At 31.5% G+C, this 11,965-nt stretch overlaps 1 protein-coding gene across 1 annotated transcript; it reads right to left on the bottom strand.

Annotated features, from left to right (window-relative positions):
• Window positions 1-547: 547 nt before the first annotated feature.
• On the bottom strand, window positions 548-10,955 carry LOC134697889 (fibrinogen-like protein A). The gene is made up of 9 exons (XM_063560175.1): window positions 10,844-10,955; window positions 10,099-10,167; window positions 8,161-8,232; window positions 5,776-5,847; window positions 5,196-5,255; window positions 4,453-4,589; window positions 3,137-3,233; window positions 1,911-2,075; window positions 548-762 (listed from the first exon to the last, which is right to left on the bottom strand). Exons 1-9 carry the CDS (start codon window positions 10,911-10,913, stop codon window positions 548-550), a joined length of 957 nt encoding a protein of 318 aa, XP_063416245.1. The 5' UTR covers window positions 10,914-10,955.
• Between the last annotated feature and the right edge of the window lie 1,010 nt (window positions 10,956-11,965).

Genomic DNA, 11,965 nt, shown 5'->3' with positions numbered 1-11,965 from the left:
TGACTATTAGTGATCTACTTGAATAGTCAGTTTCTAGCGGCAATAAAACATAACTAGCTGGTACCCAGAAAGTGAGAGAATTCTCATACACAACGGTGTAAAAGTTACTAAGCGCACTTCATGTTAGCTAAAAAGTTATGTTATGAAATCCATTAACTAAATCAAAATTTCATTTAGAAATGATAGTTTCCGTCCATTTGGTCTGTGCTGTCAAATATAACTAAATCATCTTAATATCGTTTTATAACTTATTTGATGGATTTGTTTTATAATCTGGATGGTTTACAACTTGGTAAGCGTGAAGGTTGGTGAAAAACGTATAAACTCGCTGCATTTGAATGTACCTGTCCTAAGTAACAAGCCTAGCTGTTGTTCGGTGGATCTCATTCTTGTTATTATTCATATTGAAATATGGTATGTGTGCGTGTTAATCCCTGACTAAAGTACTCATTTCATAGCTGATATATGTATGCACCTCTAAATAGACTGAAATAAAAGACTTAAAGACAGTGATTTTTTTTTATTAAAATTTATTATTAAAGATTTTCTATATTCTTCTGATCATCATGATAGATGTTTTGGCAGTATGGTTAGAGAAAGTGTACCAATAAAAGTTGGAGCTGAACGTTTTGTTGAGTGCACTCCAGCAGCAATCTCCATGCCACCAAGGCCCATAGCTCTTGGCGCAGTCACTACTGGTCGTATCATTGTCTTGGTCAGTGGCGGAAAACACCCTTCCATTATGATACTTCATCGAATCACCTGGTTATATTAATTTTTTTATACAAAGAATTATAATTACAATTATGTGTCCTCTAGTTGCAGACAAATACTTGAGTTTTTTTATAAGTAACAATCAAAGAGGAGGGCCAGGGGGACATCATCGTTTCTGTTTTCTCAATTTTTACTACCACTTTTCTCTATTTTTTTCTTGCTACTTTATTTTTCATGCCCCCTTTAGAACGATGGATTATCTTATCAATTGATATGTTATTGTTAACCAACGGCAATGTTTTAAAACTCAGTTTTTAGCAACTCAGGATATGAACGATGATATATCTGGTAAAGAAAAATGTGTTTTTTTCTCTCTCGGTTCATTCAATGTTGGGACGATCGTGATGCAGCTAATTTATATAAGTACAATCCGGTTAGTATATAGTGATAGTATATAATAAAAAAAACTAAAAAGGCAAAAACAAAATATTATAAGTCAGTGTGCTCATTCTAGAAGTATAAGTCATTGATAACTTTGCGGGAAATAATTGTTTCTAGACTTTTCATATATTTAACATCGACACCTTTATCTTCTAACAAAACCAATTAGAAAATAACAATGATTTTATAACATTTTTAAAGAAGATATCTTAAAAATAATGGAAAAAACAGTACGGGTTAATGGGCCTTTATTATGGCACTACATAGATAAAACCAGAGGATTCCGAATATCTGACAAAAATTTAACAACATATAAGGGGCAAACTTCCTTAAGAATACAATTCAATAATCAACCGTAATGCATAAATTAAACTACATATCAATCAGATCAGATTGTTTGTTTTTTGTTGTACTATTAATTCGACAAAAATCAAAATATCTATCCTCATTTGTGTTATGAATTGACTAAAAAAATACGGTTTTAAAATTCTGGCATTACAAAAACGAATACCTGAAAAGTTCAGCGCTGACATGCATCTACTTTAGATTTGTTCCAAACGGACGCAGTTTTTTTTCAAATGAGTACTTTACATTGATACATGAGTAAGTAAACAATTAAAGGTCAAATTACGAGCATTGTGTCTACGAACAGCACGCTATTAAAGGCTCCAAAATAAACAGATATCTTAACTTCTAAAGTGGTTTTATGCAAATCAGCTCTGAATATCAAACATTCGAAAAAATATCATAATAACCTGCATTTCCACTGTGACTTCCAATACTTAGTTTGTATTTTGATGCTGCATCTCCGAGACTGAATTGTTTGTACACAGCGTATTTCTTCTCATTTTTAGTGTTTTTCAAATCTATCCTTAGTTCGTATTTGCCACTAGATGTCATTTGATGGATATGCTTGTTACCTTAAAAATTCATAAAAATAATTGTGGAATATATTTCTATTTGCATGTAGATAGAGACGAGCAACCGAACCGTATAATACAACAAGAAAATGAAAATTCAGAAATTATTGCGTGAATTTCTTATTGCGATGTTGTGATTTTCGGACTAGAGTGCAATTTTAATACTCTAATAATGATAAAAAGAATTCTGTTTAATTTATATGAAAAAATCAAAATGTAAGTTTTAAATTATTGCAATCACAACCCTGTTGCATTTTTAGCTATAATGAAAGCATCGCACTAATTTCTGAATTTACAGTACACGTCTCTAGATAGACATGAAATATTAATTTAGTTTCTTCTGGTAGGTACCTCGTTGTAGTGTTATCATCATGGTGAGCGTGAGGTTGTGGGTTCCGGTTCTCTCCTAATAATACCAAAAATTATTCTTTTCTCGTTTTAGATTACATGTAAAAAGACTTCTTCTCCATTATAATATATAAATAGGTTGCATCTTTACATCAGCCAATATGCTATTGAGGCCATTTAAACGAATACAAGAGATGATACGTATAACATCGAAAGGTACAGTGTTTGCAATATGTTCATAATAAGAAATGTTCGATTGCTTTGCCACTTTTATTTTTATTGATATTAATCATTGGAATTGTTTTTCAATACATAGGTGTGCGGAGTGATTGTGAGTTATCAACCGATGCCACTGGGATAGGGGTCAAGTCTTCAACCGACAGAGTGATAAGAGGTTTTTTATCCGCGGGTTGAAGGCCTCATTGTGACATTCAGATGGAGAATTGGAATACAACTGCCGTTCCATTGCTTGTTTTTTTTTGCACTGTGTATGTCCTGATTTTGTGTCATAGATGGATACTCTATTTATTGTTTATACTGAATCAATCAAGTAATCAACCCGACCAATCAATAAATAACTCAATTAAGCAATAAATCAATCAATCAATTAATTCTCAATTTGAAATGATTACTTATATAAATGTTCAACCTATTATCAATGGATAGTTTTAAAAGTGAACCCTCATAATTTTCGTCATAACCTGTTGACTTACCTAACCAGTAGTCACCTTCAACATTTCCAAATCCATTTTCATATTCTGCCCATGTTCGTTGGAAATCCACGATTCCATCCTGGTGTCTTTGGATTATCTAAAGAATCGATAATTTTTAATTGTTGGTTGATTAATATACAGTGTAAAACAAGTGTGTAGTTATAATCTTGTGTTCAGGCAGTTTGTAGGGAATTTCTTATTGTTGAAGTGCAATGACCTATAATTTCTACAAGAGAGACGAAAGATCCCAGAGGGACAGTCAAACTCATATATCGAAAATAAACTTACAATGCCATTACACATGACACAACATAGAAAACTAAAGAATAAACAACACAAACCCCACCAAAAACTAGGGGTGAACTCAGGTGCTCTAGCATTTACATCATTTGAACTCTGGTGAATTGGCAAGCAAACCATGATATATCTTTAATTTATTTAGCTATCACATTAAAAAAAAATCGATATAATACTTGTAAAAAATACATTTGGGCGAGTAAGTAAATGTTTTTCTTATACCCCATACTTTCTTAAGTTGTTTTGTTTGTACAATTTTAATAAACTGTGTCATCAATTGATCTTTTTAAATTCTACATACGTACACGAGATGATTTCAAATGCATTAAAACTCTTTTTGTTTGAATGTGAATAAAAACCTTAAAATAGTTATCAAAGGTACCAGGCTTATTATTCAATACGCCAGGCGCGCGTTCTGTCTACATAAGACTCACCAGTTACGCTCAGATCAAAATAGTTATAAAGCCAAAAAAGTACAAAGTTGAAGAATTTTTTAGGACCCAAATTTCTTTAAAGAGAGACGAAAGATACCACAGCGACAGTCAAACTCATAGATTAAAAATAAACTGATAACGCCATAAAAATTAAAAGATAAACAGACAAATAATAGTACAGAAGATAAACATAGAAAGCTAAAGAATAAGCAACACGAACCCACCAAAACTTTGGGTGATTTTAATTGCTCCGGAAAGATAAGTAGATCCTGCTCCACTTGTGGCACCCGTCATTGAGTTTATGTAATTACAAATCCGGTTAAAATTCTAATTCGTTAATTGAAAATTGTCACAAATACGGCTACGTTAATCTATTCCTAGGATAAGAAAATCCTTAGGACTTCGAAAAATTCATACTTGAGTTAACAGGAAAAAAAAATGTTCATGTGGGACAATCAAGACCGTCGAAATACGGACAACACCATGACCACAAAACACGAATGTAAAAATCACAATATACAACAAATCCGATGGTGGAACCATTTTTTCATTGGAAAAATTACTATACAAGAATATTATACTAACCGACCAACCACCTCCGTCAGTTGTCATATCACAGTAAACCTTTAGGACCGAATTTCCTTGAGATATTTTGTATATGCCGGATTTTTCGTTGTACTTCTTAAGCTCAGTACAATCTTTTGCTGGTTTTGCACATATTCCTGATAATTTATGAAAACATAGAAATAAATTAAATGCATGCCATGCTACTTGTTTGTTTATTAGATGCCTTTAACACGAAAAGCCAAACATATACAATCTGTAGAGGACGAACGAAGAGTCGTAAAACATTGATAAACTACGTATGAACAAATAAATCACATTCATTTTCAATAACGATTTTATCTATTTGAATTTCTGCACTTCATACAAAAATCTGCTTTTTGCAACGCTTTTACACTCCAGTTAAACTTTCAAAAGATATATTAAAACCGTATAATTACATGTACGTATTTTCGTTTGAAATGTTATCAACTTTAAACTACATCACGTGCATGGAATTTGAAGGATAGTTGTTGTCATTGCAATTGTATCATATCTCCTTATTTTAAATCGTTCAGAACTTGCGTGAAGTATTTACCACTGGACTTTAAGCAATTGACAATTAATCATTTTTCGTCTGTTCCAAAAGAGCAGAGCTAGGCCAAAATAATCAAGAACTATACTACACTTTCTTAAATTCATAAGCATAATTTGCATATCGCTATCTTTCCATAAATATTACATGTAGAGAACGTCAAAAGCAACATAGTTGTAAACACAAATACCTTTGAAATCATTCTTCAATAGACTTACTATCCTTGATATTTCTTTTTCCCCTCGAGTTTCTGAAAATATGATAATCTAAAATTTATCAGTAAATTAAAAAAAAACTCAACAACATATAAACTGCATTTTTTATGGAGTTTCGAATTTTGATATTTTTATGTTACCGATTCTGTAAATAACGAATGTTTTGCGTTGATTGGTTACCATAGTATTACGATATTAGAAGAATGGACAAATAGGAGGTAATGCATACACATATATTTATAATATATCAGAATGGAAGTTCTATCATTGCAACACTTACCAAGTCGCATTTTCCGAATAAATAATGAACTCCAATTTCAGAAACTCATGGAATAACTTATACAATGTGTCAACCCTCCAAAAAAAATAAAAATGAAAAATAATAAATATAAAAACCGCATAAAAACAGTTTCATCAACAACGCGATGAGAGTGTAGTTGAATAAGTTGAACTTCTGAAAAAAATTGTTTTTACTAATTGATAACGATTTGACAGTATACATCTAATCCATTATAATATTATATGGAGTGACGTTTGAGTAAACTATATACATACCTTCTAAGATCCACTTGATATCATTTTTCAATTGTTTATTCATTTTAACAACATCTTTGTATATTGCCATATCTATAACAGAGATAAAAAGAAATGTTATTTTATAGCCCATGAGACTATTTTCAACAAGATACCAAAAAAAGTACTAGTTATTTGCAATAAATGATTACAATACATGCTTGAACAATGACCAACACCCATACCGAAAAGCACTTTTAAACACCTCATTCCCCCTAAATAAATACATACGTAAAACAGTTAAGACAAAAAAATCTTACGGCCTAATTTTATGTTCAAAACTAGAAACAGAAAGTATATATGATATACAACAACAGACGACAACCACTGTATTACAGGCTACTGATTAGGACAGCAACACAAATAATGTGGTAAGGTTAAACATGTGAGCGAGCATCCAACCCCCTTTACATGGGCCAGTGTTTTAACAGATCAACAGAAGAACGAACTATAAAAATCAGTTAAAAAGGCTTAACTGATCAGATGGATACAAAACAGGAAAACAAGGAACAAAAACATAGACCGGACTTGACAAAGAATTTATACATCGTTGCTTCATCTTTGTCCTGTTTATATTCATGACATGTTTTGTTATAGATTTGATCGTTAGTTTTCTTATTTACTTTCGCATTGTTGAAGGCCGTATAGTTGCATAACATTGTTGACCTCAATTTCATTTGAACGTTGGTACTTGGGCGTCTCCTTGGCAAACATACCACAAGTAGGATACGACAATTTTGTTCACAGTCTTTACATATATGTTTAATATACAAAGCTTATTGATAAATACAAAGGCAAATATATTGATGAATTGGTTCACGGCTGCTAGAAGGGTGGCAAAGTTATTTGAGCTCTTCATCTTTTTAATAACATTTTGATCTTCAAATATTGTTTTGGCCTCGAGCATCACGTGCTGGAGTGACTTTATCGTTGAAATGCGAATCTAGTTCAGAACAAATGGTACCGTATATATGGCAAGTAGTCGAGTGAAGGGGACTTTAAAAGAAGGAAATTCAAAACTGGCGATACAAAAAGATGGAGATTAAAATGATTTTAAACAGAAGACATTTCTCCTTTAGAAAAGTTAATCCGAATATGATATCAAATCAACAATGAATTTATCCTGACGCAATCATTATGAAAGATTGTATTTATAAAATAGAAAATCGTAAAAAAACACATATGTATGTTTGTATTTTACTGTTGTTACTTAAGCTATATACACGTTTTTTTATAGTTATTTATTTGCTGACATAACAAGTATATTACAAACATGTCTACTGAATTTTAAATGTCCAATAATGAATCAATGTTCTCATTCCTATCTTAATTCTTTTATTTTTAATATATATCGGACAACATCCCTAATGCGCCTCGAAATGAGGAACTCAAAAGTCACGTGTAAAGAAAAAATCTCTGTGTAGTGATATTGGACATGTTTCTATTTTTAACAAATGACTGAACTTAATTATTTGTGGTGATTAGGAAAGTAGAGGAACATAGAATAAATGTGTAAAAACTATGGAGCTATTGAATGTGTTCAAAGTATTAAATTTTCAAAGAACTTATTGTGTTAAAAAGAGGATATTTTACCACAAGGAGCCGCATCACAAAAGGATGTTCGGGTTTGCTAATTTACGGAAAAAGTAATCTCACTTCGTACCCCGAAAATTTAACCACATATGTGAAAATGACACAGCTTCAAAACGAGCTATCATACATATCCAAGTTTACGATATGGACTGAGCTACAGGATAAAACGTTACCATTACCGCCTATGGAAAAACAATTAAACATATTGAGCCAGATGACATAACTAAAATTACACATTGAAACTGAAAATTAAACATGTTAAAGTTCCAAGAAATCTGCGGGATAATCAATAACATATGTTACTACATAAAAATCCTTTGTAAAGTAATATTGCCAAAAACACAAATTTAATGATAAAAGAATGATTAAACCTTATGTAAAATAGTTACTATGAAATTTTCCCTAAAATTATTTTATTGCAAATACTTGCTTAAGTGTTTTTTATATGGCATGACGAAAATAGCAAAGACCGTATGAAAACACTCTATTTTTAAAATAATAGCTTTTTTTTCAGAAAACTATATGAATTATTTATTGCTGTGAAATTCAACACAGTTTGATAATATTGATTTTGAATATCATGTAATAATAGATCAATTTAGAAATGATGATACAGTATTTGAAATTCCGATAATAATGCCATGTTCACTGAAAAAAACCCGCTCTTCTTTCAAAATATCTAGACCAGAAATTGTCAGAGCTCGTATACATAAATGAGATTGGTATTTAATTTAGTTTTAAAGTATCCCATTAAATATCATTTATATAACAAACTTTTTAGTAAAACTCGTGTATCCTTTTTCAGCTCCTGCACAGTTTCTCGTTGATTTCCATGTAGACATACTCCTATAAGAGGAAATAATATTATATAAGGCCATCTCAAATACCCTTTAAAACTCAAACTTTATTTCTTATAAGTCAAAACATATTTAATATGTCATGATATTTATCTTTATATAGATACTAACATTACAAAGCATACCAGCCACTTTTATTAGTTTTTGTTTAGTAATTTATATACCACCCTATTCCTTAGAGTTGTACAATCAGTATTTAGTTCTCTATTTATCTAATCAAACTTAAACCAATATATTTTCCTTTCCTTACGTAGTCAGTCACACGAAAATAAGTCAAATAGGATGCAATAATGCCACAACAACTCCGCCCACAACGCAAATAAGTAGGTTTAAAACACATTACGGAAAACTCAAATAAAATCATTTTTTCAAATATAAAATGACTTGACTTGTGTCTCAACAGCTTTATATCTCTAGCTTTATGGGCTTCACGAAGAGACGATGTGGTTTTGATGCAAGAACTGCAGTCGCGTTATTAGGAAAATCGTAGATTGTTTGCCTGAAGCATCAACGAAGTGACATTTTCAACGAAATGCACATCTAGTGCATATAGGTTGGTTCCGTTAATATTATTGTAAATCTAAAATTATTCCGAATCATGATAACGTAAGCGCTTGTGTCGACCTTATATATCTTTATCTTATAAAGTTGATATCATTGAAAAGAAGATAGATTCACAAAGGAACAAGTTATGTATAGTTAAAACAGCTTTTGGGTCATTGAAGAAATTAGAATTATTAAACGTGTTATTTTATTTTTGTATGTCTAAATAGAATATCTGAATGAATTCATTAAAAGGACTTGTATATATACATGTATATATACAACTCGTCATAACATCAACCCAACAATGTAAGATCTGTAAATTTTCTTCTTCTTTTTTGTTCTTCCCTCGCCGGGATTCGAACCCATGCTTTTAAGATATCGTGACACCAAATCGCCTACACTGCAGACCTTTCGCTAGACCACACGACCACCTGGGCTTCACAATAATAAGGCTTTCGGTGGCCGTGTGTTACCTTTCCTCGTCAGTTTTAATCTAGCGGCGTACAACAGTACATGATATATAAGACATGGAGATGTTATTGTTACAGATCAGTACCTAGTAGCACTCTCCTCATTACTACATACTTCTGACAACTGTTGTATTCGAAGACCAATACATTGGGCAACAAAATATGAATAACTAGTTATCAAAGGTACCAGTATTATAATTTAGTACGCCAGACGCGCGTTTCGTCTACATAAGACTTATCAGTGACGCTCATATCAAAATAGTTATAAAGCCAACAAATACAAAGTTGAAGAGCATTTAGGATTCAAAATTTCAAAAAGTTGTGCCAAATACGGCTAAGGTAATTTATGCCTTGGATAAGAAAATCCTTAGTTTTTCGAAAAAATCAAAGTTTTATAAACGGGAAATTTATAAATATGACCACATAAACGATATCTGCAACACCGAAGTGCGGACCAACCAACGCTATGAAGAACAACCTTTAGGTGTTTAAGGATACGTATGGAAAGTCTACCAGACCGAATTTGTGTGACTGCAATTTCCTTGATTATATCCTCCATATATTTTATCTCACAAACCGAAAGTATTGTCAGTATTGATTGTACACAATTCTTTTCACTTTCATTGACACAAACATAGTGTCTACGTTTGAGTGACAAGAGGTAGCGGCATTTGAAATTATCTGATAATACACAAGTTCCATTCAGGATTATCATTCCAGTCATACTACATTTTTGTACAAACTTATCTATTGACCATACGTAGTTGACCTTATCATGATAGTTACCTATGAATAGATCAAAGACTAAAAAAATAACAGTAATCTACAAAGAAACTCACCTTGCAACTCGTTCCAAATATTGTCAACTCTATCATCTTCCTCTGATGATTTCCGATACTGTCTTACCTCTGAAATACATATTGTAAAAGTACCAACCTGGTTAATACTGCCAAACAGTGTTTTGATCTTACGTAAAGAGACATTTCTTATTGGTGACAACAACATGTCCTTGTCACCACTTTCGATAGTAATTAAAATGTTGTATGAACTTTTCGAGCATGCAGGGTTTTTCACTAGTTTGGTTTATATAAAAGCCTTATATATATTGACGATAGACAAACCACTAGTTAAAACCATTTGACTTGTTTTATATGTACTCGAACATTATTTTATCAATTTTATGACATTTTGTTACTGTTTAATACAACTGACAAAACCTACGACAGAAAATAAGACAGAAACATACTTTCGAAAATCATACTAATTATCGCAAAGTGATTATACTGCAACATTACGTAAAGCATTGTTTTTGCAAGATTAAGTGACATACATGAAACAAAGTATAAACTTCAAATGTGAAAGTCTACCTAGAAATTGAAAACAACACGTTATAAAGTATATGCGTCCTGAGCGATTATCTCGATTTACCTTTACCAGAAACCCTGGTAGCGGATAAATGAAAGTCAAGAATGAATCAGTAACCGAAATAGTTCTAAATAATGTAAAACAAAAACAAAATATGCTCGCAGATGAAGTAATACTATCCATAACATCTTATATGACAATAGTTAATCTAATCCTAACCACTAATATTTTTACTTCCTGATGTCAAGTTGATTGTTGCCAAATACACAATCAGTATGAATTTGAACATGCTCTTTAGTGATGCTGTCTATTCAATAGTCTACAGCACTTATGATGAGAAATTGCAAATGTAGAATTTTAGTATATAATTTATATATTATCAAATTTCTTCGTTGCGTGCAGATTTTTGTAAGAATATAGATATCGTTTACAACCATATGTTGCTATATGAAAATAGCAAAATAAAATTCCTGCAATAAATTCTTAAGAACAACAACACTAAGTCATTTTTAAAATTACAATAAAAACATGCTTTTCACATATTGCATGGGAAAAGAAATTACTTTGGAGCAATTTGTTTGAAGAATTGCAACTGCGCATGTTGCTAAAAGTTTATGTATTTGAGTGATGGTTATATTATCTTAAAGATGTTATTCCCAATATTTAAATACCTACACATGGCCTTTTTAATGAGTTATGGTTGAATGCATAAGTCCGACGGTTACTAGTGGATATAACTTTTGTAGGCTTGTTCTTACTTAGATACGTTTGTTTTGTCTTTTGAAACAAATTACGTTTTTCAATAGCATTTTCTTAGAATTTTGAATGTTAAACTATTGTTTTAGGTCAACCTTCCATAGTGAATGTCAACCTTTCTCCACTGTAACTAATATTTTGCTTAAACTCATACAATGTTGATTATTGTGCTTTGTTTCGCTAAAGTTAAAAATTCGAATAATAAAATTATTGGCTACATTTCAACTTTTCAAATGTAGGCCTTTATGAAAATTGTTATGTTAATATGTATCTGCATGACATATAAGTGAATCAAAATAAGAGGATGTGGTAAGATTGCCAATGAAACAACACGTCAAAAGAGACCAACATGGTATAGAAATGAACAACTAAAGGTCATCGTACAGCCTGCCACAAGGAATAAAACCATTTCAGGATAGTCAGCTGTAAAAACACCTAAAATTTGAAACATCCAAACTAGAAAACTAAGGGACAGATTTATGTACAAAATAATGAACGAAATACAAATTTGAAATGCAATAAAAAAAAACAGACAAACACTGAATTACAAGCTCCTAACTTGGGACAGGCTCATATTTTGAGCAG

This window comes from Mytilus trossulus, chromosome 14 (genome assembly GCF_036588685.1).
Source record: "Mytilus trossulus isolate FHL-02 chromosome 14, PNRI_Mtr1.1.1.hap1, whole genome shotgun sequence".
NCBI classification, from domain to species: Eukaryota; Metazoa; Mollusca; class Bivalvia; order Mytilida; family Mytilidae; genus Mytilus; species Mytilus trossulus.
This window is presented reverse-complemented; position numbering and strand designations above follow the sequence as displayed.

Bases quoted from the DNA above. Each gene is read 5' to 3' on its own strand.
- LOC134697889 (XM_063560175.1), bottom strand. From the start codon at position 10,913: ATGTTCAAATTCATACTGATTGTGTATTTGGCAACAATCAACTTGACA. The intron at 10,168-10,843 runs GTTAGGATTAGA...TATGTATTTCAG, and splicing joins AGGAAGTAAAAATATTAGTG to AGGTAAGACAGTATCGGAAA. The intron at 763-1,910 runs GTTATTATGATA...TAATATAACCAG, and splicing joins AAGTCACAGTGGAAATGCAG to GTGATTCGATGAAGTATCAT.